A 15,273-nucleotide genomic window follows, 5' to 3' on the forward strand; every position below is an offset into this window, starting at 1 on the left:
CTCTTACTAACTTTCGATTTGATATAATTTGCAGTTGACTCAGAATTAGTGATGACATGACTTGTTGATTAATTGACATGAGTTTCGATATTATATTTATTTTCGATAGTGCAGTGCACAGAGTGAAAAATGTCACGTCAATTAATCAACAAGGCATGTCACACTAATGTGCCAAAGTCAAACCAAATCAAAATTCAACTTATAACAAACATATTTAAAAGTTTATGTATAAAATTAGAATTTAATTTGATTATATTCAAATAACACAAAAATATAACGGGCTTGATGAGCTTTTTCTTTTGTCAACTCATAAATTGTTTTGGACCTTATTTTTATAACTTATAAATTATTTAAAATTTTACTTAGTCAAACAAACCCCTTTGAAGAATTTATATGTTTTTTTATAAACTCACAAGCAGTACTCTTATAAGGTATTTTAAGAAACTTATTTATTCAGACAAAAACTCTCGATAGAATGTACATTTTGATTATCTCAGTGAGGAGAAGACTTGAAGCAAAGGAACAATTGCACCTAAGTAATCTAACTTTAACTAAATTATTGATTTTTTTTAACCAGATATGATTTTGAGATTGAAACTGATTCTAGCTTAAATTAATGTCGGAATGATCTCCTCAACTCAAAAGTGGCATATCGAGCTTCCACTAAACCTTTTACATGTTCATTTAGTGATAGATTCTCTAGAATATGCAAAATGGGAATTTAGTCAAGTAAAAAAGTCCAATTAGAGGGTAAGAGGGATATTGTCGTGCATTGAGATTCTTTAATAATGCATTAATCCTAATCAAATCGATAAATTTTATTTAGATTATAAGGATTTGATTAAAAATTATTTCAATATTACTCCCTCCATATGAGTTCCATTTTCCATTTTAGTCCATCCGCAAATAAGAATCCCGGTTCACATTTACCACAAATAAAAATATGGTCTTACCTTCCACTAACTCATTCCACTCATATTTCATTTAAAACTAATACTCCCTCCGTCCCACTTTAGGAGTCTCGGTTGAGTTCGGCACGAGTATTAAGAAATATAAAGAAAAGTTGGTGACAAAAAATTGTGGAATGTGGGTCTTACCTTTTTATATTAGTTTTATAATAAAATGTGAGTAGAAAAAGGTTAGTGGAATGTGGGGCTTAATACCATTTATGGAATATTCTAATCGGGACTCCTAAAGTGGGACACTCAAAAATGGTAAACCGGGACTCCTAAAGTGGAACGGATGGGATTACTATATATAAGTGGAACTATATTCTACTAACTTTTTCCCACCTACTTTTTTTAACATTTCTTAAAACTCGTACCGCCAAGAAATGAGATTTTTAATGGCGGACGGAGAGAGTAATAATTAATTAATTAATAGTTAAAATTGCGGCCGGCGGCCCCGCCAAAGTTTGTGTGTATTAGGATAGGATGAGTCATCTAATTGTAGGGCATAATTAATTATTGTTAAAACATTAGATGTATTTGTGGAGAAGTAGTCCCACAGATACAGTCCACCAATTTATGTTAATGGGTATCAGGCTGGCAGATTAACTTTTACATTAGTGGAAACAAATTTAGTCTAATTAATTACAATTTACAATATCTCATTGGCACAATCATGCACCCACACTGCATCTTAATTTCTTACTATTATTTTCGTTATTACTTAAGTTGGGAGTAGACGTATATTCTAACTTGATATATTGTTTTAGCCGTATCAAGATATGAGATGCAATATTATTTTCAACAGTGAATCAAATTTTAGTATCTTACATGTGCGATTAAAGTCTTGGAAGATTAGTGCAGGTTGTTACACTAATGAGATGTCTGTTTTGTCGTTTTCCCCAGTGATATTCCAGAAGAATTAATCAAATTAAAATACTACGTATCCATCCAAAAAGAGTGATTGCTTTTTAAGATATAAATCGTTTTGTTAATTATTCAGATTAGTTCAACTAAGGTTCTTAGATTTTCCTTGCAACAAATATTTTCCGGATTCATTGGATTGACAAAATTGAGAATATGAAGCGAAATGTTAATGAAGGTAGAAGAGGGGAGAAAAAGAAGAAAGGAAGTTATTTATAGGGAAAAAATGCTTATGATTATTAAAAAAATGGTAAACACGGTATCATACATAAAAATAAAAAAATAAAAATAAAATAAAAAAAAAAAAAAAAAAAATACAACAAAAAACGCAACAAACAACGCGCAACAAATAAAATAAAAGAAAACAAATGAGACATGCATTCGGTCTGGTTCGTTTGACAAACATATATAGGAATATATATTGGTCACAACAATAGATAGTATCAGAGTCTTAACCAGATCCTGTAGCTGAAGAAGAGGTGTTCGATCCTTTCTGGTTCCTCCTTACAAAAAGTAGATGTCTTCAAATGCCACCAACACCTAATCTGGAACGCATTGAGTTGCCCATGAACAATAAACTACACATGCAGTGAAATTACACGATGCTATGAATCAGTGAAGAGTTTGAATTTCGTTGCGATAGTTACCAACTTGATCACCTAAATAGTCGTAAAATCCAGAATTTGGTAACATAATAGGCCAATCTATACAATGAACTTTAAAGTCTTTTGATATATTGCATGAATGGATGTCTTAGCGTCAGCCTTGAGGTGTTCAAAACTCATAAAATTTAAATCATAACAGGAAATAAGTTAAATTTACAATAAATCAAAAGATTCTGACCCTATTTAGGCACTTCAAAGATTGAGTCTAATTCTTAATAAGATTTAAAGATTGAAATTAAAATTATAATTAACTAATTATCTATTTTCTTATAAGAACATCTCGAATTTAGTACAAATTTAATTTTGGACCGCAACCTAGAATTCAACGTCGGAAAGTTCAATCAACATATCGGATCCTAGCTTCAATAAACTTTCATATTCTTTAATTCATGATTTGTTAGAAAATCACTAAATTTGGTCAAAGGTCAAGTTTGCAACTTTTAAATATAGTTGATGAGTAAGTATATCATAAACTTTGACATTTTTTCAATTGTTTCATTTTAAAAATTAAAGACGTGGCTTGAAAATTTCTGGTGTTTTTAATTTATAAAATTAAAGATTGAGGGAAGATTTCGCGAGACTCTACTTGGCAAACGGGTCGATTGTTTAGGACGTTCCATCATTGTCGTAGGCCCTTCACTTTCATTACACCGGTGTGGATTCACGCGTGAAATAGCAATAGAGCTTTTCCAGACATTTGTAATTACATTCGTGGTCTAATTAGACACCATCTTGCTTCGAACATAGGAGTTGCTAAGAGTAAAATTCGTGGAAAAGAACGGATTGTATATGAAGTACTACAGGAAGTCATGCAGGGGCATCCTGTATTGTTGAATAGAGATGTGGCTTTGATTAGGTGTATTTTCTTTGCGTCAAGATATATTTTTTCCAAAAATGAGATGATGGGATAATTTAAAAAATGTTAAAATTATTGATAGTATAATTGATAGTTTTAAAAATTATGTAATTGATTAAAATAATTAAATTTGATGGTTATTTGGAATTTGGAATGTTTCGTACTAATATTATGATGAAACATAAAATGTAGTAATAATGTAAAAAAAAATGAGCTATGTGTTGTGATGCACAATAATGATATGCAACATCAATCCGACAAAGATTTGGTGGGCTAGTGTTAACTCTTAGATTTGTGAGTTATGCTTTATATATTTATATGATTAAGTCGGTCTTTTATTTATGCATAGTCATTAGGCTACAGTCCAATTAAATTGTAGTTAGTGGAAGGCTTTTAATAGTCTAAATTGTAACCATCCCTTTTTGTAAAGTATGTTTAATTTCAATAATGATAAAATTAAGAAAAGAAATGCGGGGGAATTCGCGGACCGAAGCTGTGCACGTACCTTGCTTTGTTTTAATACTACTGTGAGTTTTAAGTTTAATTAAGATGTACTATATCACATCAACTATGGATACATATTGTTAATCTACATAAATATGATGATTTCATATTCGATAAATAGATATTTACAAAAATTAGTTAGAGACTATTTTCAGATTCAATTGAATCCAACTACTAGCTTCCAATGTGTGGGACAATCTATTGATCTTCTACAACTTTTTAATCCACAAAAATGGATCTCCTGGTCATTGCCAACTGTGTTTCTTAGCGTCTAGATAAAATTGTAAACATATTGTATTTATTTGGCGTTACAACAATAAATTATTATTATTATTATTATTATTATTATTATTATTATTGTCGTCATCATCACATCATCATTATAAAGCAATATACTAGTATTATTTTACATGATAAATTTTCACTGAAAATAGATATTGGCTGGATACTGCAATTTCGGCAACGATATTAGAAAATAGAGGATATAGAATCAGTACGGCAGTTAGGCTAGTAGACTAGCGGATAATATTATAAATGTCCCACTCCAATTATATAATTAATACTATATAGTATAATTTATGGAATAATTTTATTTATTTGACTAAGTTTATTTGTCTATGGTGTTTGATACTTCAACAGTTCAACTATAAAGGGTTGAATCGGGACTGGTTTTGCACTTACAGGACATAAGAGAAAAAAGTGGCAATGGTGGACGAATATTGCACTGTTTTCTTTAATAATTTTTGTCTGCTTGTTGAATACTCCATTTATTAATTAGTTTACTCATTTTGTCACTTGAATCCTTCTTGTCTATTCATTCAAACCGCATCCCAGTTTTACTTAATGTGCTCAAAAATATTGATAAGATGTTACATATCATTTTATATTTATATGGACTAATTAATATAAATAATTATATATAATCAATCATAATTGATTCTAAATTATTACACTTATTTAGTCATAAATTATAATCGGACACATGTATATTTTATTCTAAATTATTACACTTATTTCGTCATAAATTAATAGTCGGACACAAATATATTTTCGTCAGAGGCTCGCTTTCAGGTTCATATTTATTTATTAAAAATAAAACTCATCATTTCGTTATCAAAGAACTAATTTGGGTTTATATGAATTTGACCTAGTGATGGATATAGTAGTATTCTTGAGACTAGAGATAAGTTAAATATATCGCATATAGATATAGTACTAGTAGTTTTTTAATTGTGGTTTACTTTTCTTGTGTGATTTGCTATTTTAAGAGATGCATCCCAATAGCAGCCCTAGATTTAATTCACTGGTCATAGAAAAAATTAATAAAATTACTATTTTCGTATATAAATTAGAATGATGAATCCTCTGGCTGCCGGCCGGCCGGCCCTACCTAAAACATAATTGCTATACTCTGATAATATTATTATGTGACTACTGAAATTGATTATGGTAACATCTTAATGAATCTATAAGTTAATGTAGTACAGATGTCTACCTCTTATTGACTTATTCATGTTTGCATAATCTTTGTAGGAGTAGATATTATTTTATATAGGAGGCGCTGACCCTCCATGTAGCTAATTATGCTTTACTGGATTTGGAAATATTCTTCATTCATAAAGGAATCTAAAAAGTGCAATCATGAAATATTCTTTTATTATTATTTTTATTTAAGTTTAATTTGTAGCAGTATGTTTTAGCTCAATTTTCACTTATTATTACGAGTTTATCTGCCTCAATTAGAGTATTTAATATATATTTCTAGAATTTTTATCACTTTATCAGATAAAGTAATTAAAGTTGATAAATTGAATAGTAGGGTACATTATGTTCTTTTAAATTAATTTTTAAAATAAATATATCCTCCATTAACTTTAATGTATATTACTCCCTCTATCCCAGATAGTTTGCCTCATTTATTCATTTCGATCCGTCCCACATAGTTTGTCTCATTTCACTTTTTTACCATTTTGGTAGTGGACTTCATATTCTACTAACTCATTCCTACTCACATTTTATTATAAAACTAATATAAAAGTAGTACCCACATTTTACTAGTTTTTTCAACTCATTTTTCATTATATTTCTTAAAAACTCGTGTCCGGTCAAAGTGAGACAAACTATCTGGGATAGGGGGAGTATGGAGTAATATATTATACTTTATAATAAATAAATTATTGAATATCACCAAAAGACGGGTTACAGTGATACAAAATTAGTTTGTTTTGAGGGTGGTGATATATAACAAACTAAATTAAAAATGCTATTGAAATAATTCGGTTTAAAATTAAAATGGCTTTTAAAATTGGCCGAACAAGGCTTGTAGTACAAATTAGCATCGATCGGTACCAACACATATGTACTTCCTTTTGTTTCTTAACCTTGTAGGCAATCAATATAATTAATCATATTTAAGTATCGAGATTATAAGAAAGTATACTAGTATATGACTAAGAAACTTTACTCGATTCAAAATGCATAACTAATCGAAGGTCGTAGGAGTACTAGTATTTAATTATTCATTAATCCTAGTCATCACTTTCCATCTCCTATATATAGACCTAACATCCCCATACATTTCCACTGCATTCACATTTGGATCAGATAAAAAAATCATGGAGCCATTCTTGTCTGCTTTCTTGATCTCATGTTTCCCAACCTTCAACCAAGCTGTTGCATTCTCCCTCTCTCTCCTCCTTCTCTCCTTCTTCATCTTAATCTCATTCCCCTCAAACCTATTTTCTTCACCATGCGGTTTTGCATGGAGAAACCACCACCAAAACCCTAAAATCCAACTCAAAAGCCCCAAACTCTCCTGGCCATTTCTAGGGTTTATACCCCAAATGGGCCCCCTGGCCCACCGCAGGCTCGCGGCCGCAGCCTATGCGCTGAAAGCCACGCGCCTCATGGGCATAAGCCTCGGCATTGAGCGCGTGGTAATCAGCAGCGACCCTGAGACCGCGAGGGAGATCCTATGCGGCAGCGCGTTCTCGGACCGCCCCATAAGGGACTCCACGCGCCTGCTCATGTTCGACCGCGCCATCGGCTTCTCTCCCTCGGGGAGCTACTGGCGCCACCTCCGCAGAATAGCCTCCACCCACATGTTCTCCCCGAGGCGAGTGGCCTCCCTCGAGGGCCTCAGGCAGGCCGTCGCGGATGGATTGATCGGACGGGTGGAATCGGAGATGGAGGCGAAGGGGTTCGTGGAGCTGAGAGGGATTCTACAGAGGGCATCTTTGGACAATGTGTTGGAGAGTGTGTTTGGGATTGGGAGTGAAATTGGGGATGAGTTGGGGGTGATGGTTAGAGAGGGGTATGAGCTGATGGGAGAGTTCAATTGGGCTGATTATTTCCCGTTAGGGTTTTTGGATTTCTTTGGGGTGAGGAGAAGATGCCATAGGTTGGCAGGTAGGGTTAGTGAAGTTGTGACTCGGATTATAAAAGAGAGAAGAAAAGAGGGGGATTTTAAAGTGAGGGATGATTTTCTTAGTGTTTTGCTTTCTCTGCCTCAAGAGGATCTACTTACTCATGCAGATATGGTGGCTGTGCTCTGGGTATGTATATAATAATTTTTATTTTTATTTTTACTATTACACTAATCTTTCATGAGCATTTGAATTTGGGTGGAATAATCGAATTCAAAATGAAGTTGCACAAAGCTAAAAGAATTGATTCTCCCGGATTTTGGGACTAGGAAACTTTCTCCTTTTGCATAAAAAAAAACGAGCATGATTTCTATATTAATATTTGGAATTTAAATAAATATATTAACTGAAAAGGGGATAAGAGAGAATGTTTCAAATCATTGATTCATAACTCTTTCTTTTTACCTAACTAGTAGTAGCATTTTTAAAGCTGTGTAGGAAGGGATGGCTTTTAGTTTATGGAAGTAAAATGATTAAGAATGCAAAATTGACCATAAGGGTCAAAAGGTATTAAGTCATTAGATAAAAGTCTTTTGGCTATAAAGACAAGCACAATCATCATTCATCTTTGTGTATATTTACTTTTTTTTAATAGAATCCGAGGAAACATGCATAAACTATTGCTTTCCTCTTGTAAATGCTTTAATAATTATTACCTCTTCCCGTGAAAATTTGATACAGTTTACTATTTCGGTCCGTCCCTGAAAATTTGATACACTTCACTTTTACCATTTTTGGTAGTGGACCCCATATTCCACTAACTCATTCCTACTCACATTTTATTATAAAACTAATACTTTAGAAAGTAGGACCCACATCCCACCAACTTTTTCAACTCACTTTCCATTACATTTCTTAAAACCCGTGTCGGGTCAAAGTGTAGCAAATTTTGGGGGACGGAGGTAGTATTTCATTTCATGTAACAGTATTTATGCATTAACTATCCATCAGTTAATTTGCTTAAGTCATGACTCGATACGAGCTAAAAGTCCAACAAACCAAACGAATCAGAGTCAGAAGAAAATTACCACTTACTTTTATGATTATCATCCTAATTATGTTATTATATGTGCATGCAGGAGATGGTATTTAGAGGAGTAGATAATATTTATATTCTCCTGGAATGGATTATGGCAAGAATGGTTCTACACCAAGATATTCAAGCAAAGGTGCGACATGAAATCCAAGTCAATGTTGGTCGCAACAAACGCATCACGGAATCCCATATTCCGAATCTTCCGTTTCTTCAAGCCGTTGTCAAGGAGGTGCTGAGGCTCCACCCGCCCGGCCCGTTACTCTCGTGGGCCCGTCTTGCTGTCCACGACGTTCACGTGGACAAATGCTTCATCCCGAGGGGGACCACTGCTATGGTCAATATGTGGGCCATAGCGCATGACCCGGCAATTTGGCCCGACCCATGGGCTTTCAAGCCCGAGAGATTTATGGAAAGAGATTTCTCCATTATGGGATCGGATTTGAGGCTCGCTCCTTTTGGGTCGGGCCGGCGGGCCTGTCCAGGGAAGGCCCTCGGGCTAGCCACGGTGAACCTGTGGCTAGCGAGAATGCTGCAAAACTTGGAATGGCTTCCTCTCCAAACGGTGGATATTGGAGAATGTCTAAAGCTCTCTCTTGAAATGAAGAATCCATTAGTATGTCGTGCGGTTACCATAAGTTGAATTTCTCAACATATTATACTCAAATGCTTTTGATTTGCATGTTGTGTACAAGCTTTAAAGTGTACAATATTATCAAGCTTTATATATAAATCTTAATTAGCCCAGTTATTTTGTGTTTATATATATTTGTCTATGTGTGAAGATCGAGATATAAGAGTATAAAATCGATGATTTGGTTGTTGCGGACAAAATTAACCGAAATATGATAATTAAATCTGACACTAGTAATTATAATTAAGAAATAACCTTGGATTTCCTACAACAAGTAAGTAGGCTTTGAAGTACTCCCTCTGTTTTATAGTAGTGAATGTATTTCTTAAGTAGGCTAGTATTACTTTTCCATCTTTCTACTTTTCCATAAAACTTTTGTAATATTAATGAAAAAAATACGGCTTTGATTAATTTGTGTAAAATTAAACGTGGGACAAGGAGAGTTTTGGGATGTAATATTAATGAAAAAAAAACAGCTTTGATTAATTTGTGTAAAATTAAACGTGGGACGTCATGCGGAGTCTTTGCCTCTTCACCTCTTTTGTAACTGCCATTCCATTACCATAATTTTGTGGTGCAAGGTATATTAATTTTATGATCTCCCATGTTATTCGTATAGGATTTGTATGTGGCGTATTTGTTAGGATTGCAGTTGCCAATCAAGGTTTACGTCTTCCCCTTTTTTGGTATAGGTGGAAAGAAAAGGTCGTCAATCTACTATGACCTGTGGAATATCAAATATTTGAGTAAATTCAAGTGGAATGATCTCAAAGAGGAGACGGGTATTTGACTTAACTCTCCTATTACCTTAACGTGCTCTATCTGCAAGAATGAAATTAAATAACCTGAATAATGTCATTTAGAAATAAAGAATGCTACTCGGGAGCAGAAGCTGGTGTTGGAGCTCTCCGCTGCCAAAATAGAGCGAGACTTTTATCTTTCTAAAGTTGACCGACCTAAAGCAATTAGTAAGATTGGAGAACGATTGAAGAAGGTAATTACACAATTAATCTCTTTGTCATATACACATTTATAATGTTTTCACTTTCCCAAAAGGCCATGGATAACACTTGCATTTGTTTCTCAATGCTGAAACAGAAGATTGAAATGGTCCCAAAAAGTAGTCTGCCATTTCCCTCAGAAAAGACCCGCTGGGAACAAAGCCGGAGAGGGCAAGGGTCAACTGTCGAGGGACATCTTAGCAGGAGTGAGTGTTATTTCTTTCTAATCTATTCTTCATTGTATGTGGTTGATGTTTATTTAGAATTCAAATGTGAATATTTCAGGTGTTTGGTGGCTCATCCTGATAGACTTTAAACAAATCGACCATTCTTTTTGCGAGGTATCGTTCCCTCAAGTGCAGCTTTGGAGGTTGCAACCACTGAGAGTTATATTTCATGCTTTGTCATGTTAGTTGGTCTTATTTATTTTATTTTATGAAATATATCAAAAATCTGTGTTCATTTCATTATTGTTCATTTTTCTACTATTGTCATAATAGTTAAAGTACAATTTGTGCATGGTTCGAAAAATTGATCTTTATTTTATCAGTAAGAGGGCTGAAAATAGTGACATCCTAACTCGAATCATGCATAATATATTTTTCATCTTTACACAATTTATTATTTTAATATATCTATTGTCACTCACATTACACTTATATTAAGTGATACACAAAAAAAATAATATTTGATCATTAATATGTATTTTTCAATACTTGAGTAGGATATTTTTGCAATGGAAGAATTGTCATGTACACATGGAAGTAGGAGATAGCTTTGGAATTTCAATAATTTGCGTAAACAATAAAGAAGGAAGCGGACTTTCTTATCCTATATTGTGAATAGGTGTTACTGTCACTTTGTAGTAAAAAAAGAAGACGAAGTGTGAAAAAGTTTTTTTTTTGTTATTGTCTTAATTGGGAAGCAAATGGTTGGAAGAGGGGAAGTGAAATTATTTTTGGGAAACAAGTTATATTGAAAGTTTCATTGTTCAATTCCAGCATATTTGTGAATCCATTTTCAATGGTTAGTATTCTTTTAATCGAGGAAATGTTAAAGTGCATTTTAATCTTAAAGTGGAAAATATTGTTTTGAATTGCATTACGGTGCTATTAATTTCATACACCTTTTATATCAGGATCTTAGTTTGATCTCAATGTAGGTTTTTGTCCAAAAAGTATATGTAATATAAAATTGTTAAATTGAATAATCAAATTTACATATATTTAAAGAAAAATATGTTGTGCCGTGCATGGGATGAGATACTAGTAAATAAATAAAAATTAAAGTGACTTTTAAAAAAATAAGCCTCGAAACGATTTGGCCCGACTGGGCTAGAGGAGAAAAACATAAAGTATATTAAGTGCATACCACGTCATACTGCCATTTGGTATGCCGTGACCACTGAATTTTTTCTCTGGCTAGAGTTAAGCTCACAACCTCACGAGTTTTTACTCTCAGTCAGCAGCCACCACGAAAGATCGGCCCACTAAAACTGTGATTTATTTGTACTACTAGGAGTACTTTTTTTATTTTATGACCGGCAGTTTTATCTATTTACTACAGTATTTATTAAATATTTTAAAATTGCCATTATGATTTTTCTAATATATTAGGGGTCAATATTCTGATTATTGATGTAAATGAATGATATCACATCCCACATGGAAATTAAAATCCGGAAATTTGTGTTAATTGTATGCTGGATCGTGCAATTAATCATAATTTGTGTTATTTTTTTTATTAACAAATCAATAAAAATGCAGTTGGAAGTATCTTTTCACAAAACTTTACTAAAATTACGAAAAGCCCCCCATTGGAGGTAAAGTGACGTGTACGATATCCTGCAAATCTGAAGACATTAATCATAACTTACGGAACGAGAATTGTAAAGCGGAAAACAACATTAATTTAAACATTTTATTCAAACGTTTTAATAAAAGAAAAAAGAAAAGCCTAGATTGGATTTCTTTTTCATTTCCCTCTAATTTTTCCATTCTCTAATGTTTGGAGGGAAAGACAAAGTTTTAATTTCCTACGATTTTTTTTTTCAAATTTGACCTGAGCTTACAAAACAGAATTCGAGCAGCTCACTTTCTTGATCTTGCAGATTTTTGAATTCCAGGTACGAATCATTTGCTACATTTCTGAATATGTTCGCCCTTTTTTTGTGATTGGCTTTGTATACTCTCATACTCTAATTCTACAGCCTTCCATTTGTGGTTAATTTTTTTTGGGTCTTTAGGGTTATTTTGATTGGAGGCAAGCTGCATTTGGATTTGCTAAGTGGCTGAGTTCATTTTCTCCCGAGAAAAACTTTTTTCAAATGTTTACTATTTCTCTGTAAATGGGAGCTTTAGTTCTCTCGATTGGCTGCAACGAAATCAGTGGCTAGATATCAGCTGAGCTGCGTTTTGGGATTTGTATGTTTTCCAAATATTTGCTCAATGAGAATAGAAGCTCTTTGGATTGTGTATGATGATCATTAAGCTTGTAGGATTTAATTTTCGATAAGACTTTCTGATGAGCAATTTAGTGAAGTTCTTGGTGCTGTTGTCGAGGTCTAATTCAATCATTTAATTGTAATTTTACACAAAAAATGAATTGATAGGTTGTTTTCATTCTCAATTTCAGTATTGTTGAGTTGATCTTAATAACAAACAAAATGTCTGGAGCTGGTTTTGACTGTACCTCGGCAATTACTTCGTCAAAATGTAGATTTTGTAATGTCGTGTTGTATAAGGAACTGATTTATGCAACCAATTATTATTTCTTATAATATTGAATTTTGAAGGTTGTGTGTGTGTGTTTGTAACTTGTACACAAGTTAATTCTTTGAACCTAATGGAACCAAGTCTAACAAAAATGTTTTACAGGTGAGAAAATCTTCCTTAAACGTGCAATGCAGACAAGGGAAAGAGCAACTGGTAGAAATTCTCGTGAGGTTGTCAGCCCTAGGGTTCCAAGACTGCAGAAAAAATTGGTTGAGAATGTGCATGTACAGGGAAAGAAAGTTGCTGAGCTAATTACATCATCTGCGAGAAAGAAAAAAGTTGGTTAGTATTCTCTTCAACCTGTTATCTCAAGTTCTTTTTGCCTTGAGTTTGTCTTTATTGGTAGAGTGAAATGGTGAATGCAATGCTAAATCAGGAGACGTAGTTCCTTAACCATAAACTTACCGAGATAATATCGTTTCCTTCATCGATAAAGGATACTGAGAAGAGCCTGTTCCCATTCAGGCGGCTGATTTTGCTACTAACTTCAGCATGCTTACATCTTTAACCTAATGTATTGCTATTTCTAATTGATTTTTTGGGCACATGTTTGTAAATTAAGCTCCCAAGTCCTAGTTTCTTTAATCCTATTTATAGCCGTTCCCTCTTTAGTTTTTCTTAATGCTCCACAGCCGCATGCATTATTTTGAATAGACAACTGAACTATTATACAACTCATTCTATTTGAAATTTCAAATGAATTAACGCGTTTTGGAGGTTTCTTGTGGAATTTCAGTTCGCACAAAATTAAAGGTAGTTGAGGAATCTGTTGGTGGAACAAATTTGGATTCCAAATTCAGATTGGTAGATGCAGAGGACTCCAACATATGTTTGGGTCATCAAGCTGAGCATGAGTCTCATAATTCTTTTATAAATAAGGTAATCAAGTGCTTTGCATATGCATATTTTCTATTGAATTATGCTTTACATTCTTGCTTCTGCCTGTGAAAAAATTCACGGGACGACTAATTTTTATGTTCGGGAAATAAGAATGCCGGAAACAAGTTTTGCTATAACTTGCCAGATTTTGTTTATTTTATTTGTCATACTATAGATTCATGGGAATGGAGCTGCTGATTACAGTGCGGGCACCATATTCTCTCCTTCCTTTCACCTTGCTAGAAGTGATGTCGATGATATTTCAAGTGAAGGTTGAATTATTGTGTTTGGCAGAGACCTTGGTGCACTCTACACTCGAACCATGTAATGATGCAGATTTTACATTCTCTGTTAATTTTAACATGAAAGAGCACACAATATATGTCCGATGCCGTCCTCATCTTAGAGATTTCCTGGAGAGAGTATCTGGAATTTTCGAGGTAATTATATTTACAGCGAGTCAAAGCATCTATGCAGAGCAGCTTTTAAATGTCTTGGACCCCAAGAGGAAAATCTTTCGCCATCGCATTTTTCGTGATTCCTGTGTCTTTGTTGATGGAAATTATCTAAAAGACCTATCAGTTCTTGGTCGTGACTTGTCGTGTGTCATTATAATTGACAATTCACCTCAGGTAATAGTCTGAAAATCACACCTTCACAATTTCCTGGCTGCTTTCATTAGTTATGTATAAACAGGCTGTTATTTTCAGAATTCCTGCCTTACTGTATAAAGACTATCATGTTATATGGTCATGTTTTGCAGGCTTTTGGTTTCCAAGTTGACAATGGAATACCAATTGAAAGCTGGTTTGATGATCGTACCGATTCAGAACTGTTATTGCTGCTCCCCTTCTTGGAAAGCTTAGTTGGAGCTCAAGACGTACGGCCCCTAATCGCCAAGAAATACAATCTCCGAGAGAAAATAGCCACAGCAGTCCCCCCTTTAGAGTACAATGAAAGAGGCCCGTTGTAGAGATGAGGATCGATGTTTATTCATACTTGCTTCTCCGTTGCGGAGATGAGGATCGATGTTTATTCATACTTGCTTCTCCGTTTACTTGTCCCAAGCAGTAGAAGTGATAAAAGAACCACACACAGGTAAAAGCAGTGTGATCTCAATCTCAAGGTGTTTGAGGACTGCAGACGTTGACCGGAAATGGAAATGAATAATTAAGTTTATACAAGTCACTTTTCAAACAATTGATTTATTTGCTTCACTGGCCTTTTTTTTATCTCTTGATTTGATTTCTTTTTTATGTTTGTGTGTAACGGCTGTTAATCAAGTTTGGTTATTATAGAATGTAGAGTAATGTAGCTGCGTGCTTTTTGTATTTGCTGTCTCAAGAAATAAACACTCCACTATAATTTCATATTTTGCACTATTCTTTTTTTCTAAAAGAAATTCAGAAACGCAACTAGCAAATTGCATTATGAATTCCGGAAAAGAGCATTTTACCTTGAATTTCCAATTGTTTAGAGGCGAACAAACCTAGCCAACCTACAAATCAATGTGTTAAGAGGAATAAATATCTGTAAAGTAGAAACTTATTGAACGATTTAAGGTTTGAAGAAAGGGTGGGATGAGTGGATGCCCTAGTGAGAGCCCCAATGGTTGCCACGTCAGCATGCTC

At 33.9% G+C, this 15,273-nt stretch overlaps 3 protein-coding genes across 3 annotated transcripts; all 3 read left to right on the forward strand.

Annotated features, from left to right (window-relative positions):
- Positions 1-6,495: 6,495 nt before the first annotated feature.
- Positions 6,496-9,105, forward strand: LOC125204973 (cytochrome P450 78A5-like). Its single transcript, XM_048103749.1, has 2 exons — positions 6,496-7,450; positions 8,401-9,105. Exons 1-2 carry the CDS (start codon positions 6,512-6,514, stop codon positions 8,995-8,997), a joined length of 1,536 nt encoding a protein of 511 aa, XP_047959706.1. The 5' UTR covers positions 6,496-6,511; the 3' UTR covers positions 8,998-9,105.
- Positions 9,106-11,939: 2,834 nt separating this feature from the next.
- LOC125206352 lies at positions 11,940-13,919 on the forward strand. Its single transcript, XM_048105619.1, has 4 exons — positions 11,940-12,114; positions 12,866-13,045; positions 13,500-13,642; positions 13,818-13,919. The coding sequence occupies exons 2-4, from the start codon at positions 12,892-12,894 to the stop codon at positions 13,917-13,919; spliced, it is 399 nt and encodes a 132-aa protein (XP_047961576.1). The 5' UTR covers positions 11,940-12,114; positions 12,866-12,891.
- A 7-nt stretch (positions 13,920-13,926) lies between these two features.
- LOC125207331 (CTD small phosphatase-like protein 2) lies at positions 13,927-14,859 on the forward strand (the record flags this gene model as incomplete). The annotated part of the gene is made up of 2 exons (XM_048106624.1): positions 13,927-14,274; positions 14,406-14,859. Coding segments are annotated over 2 exons (558 nt in total), but the record flags the coding sequence as incomplete, so codon positions are not given.
- Between the last annotated feature and the right edge of the window lie 414 nt (positions 14,860-15,273).

Source organism: Salvia hispanica, chromosome 2 (assembly GCF_023119035.1).
Source record: "Salvia hispanica cultivar TCC Black 2014 chromosome 2, UniMelb_Shisp_WGS_1.0, whole genome shotgun sequence".
Classification (NCBI taxonomy): Eukaryota; Viridiplantae; Streptophyta; class Magnoliopsida; order Lamiales; family Lamiaceae; genus Salvia; species Salvia hispanica.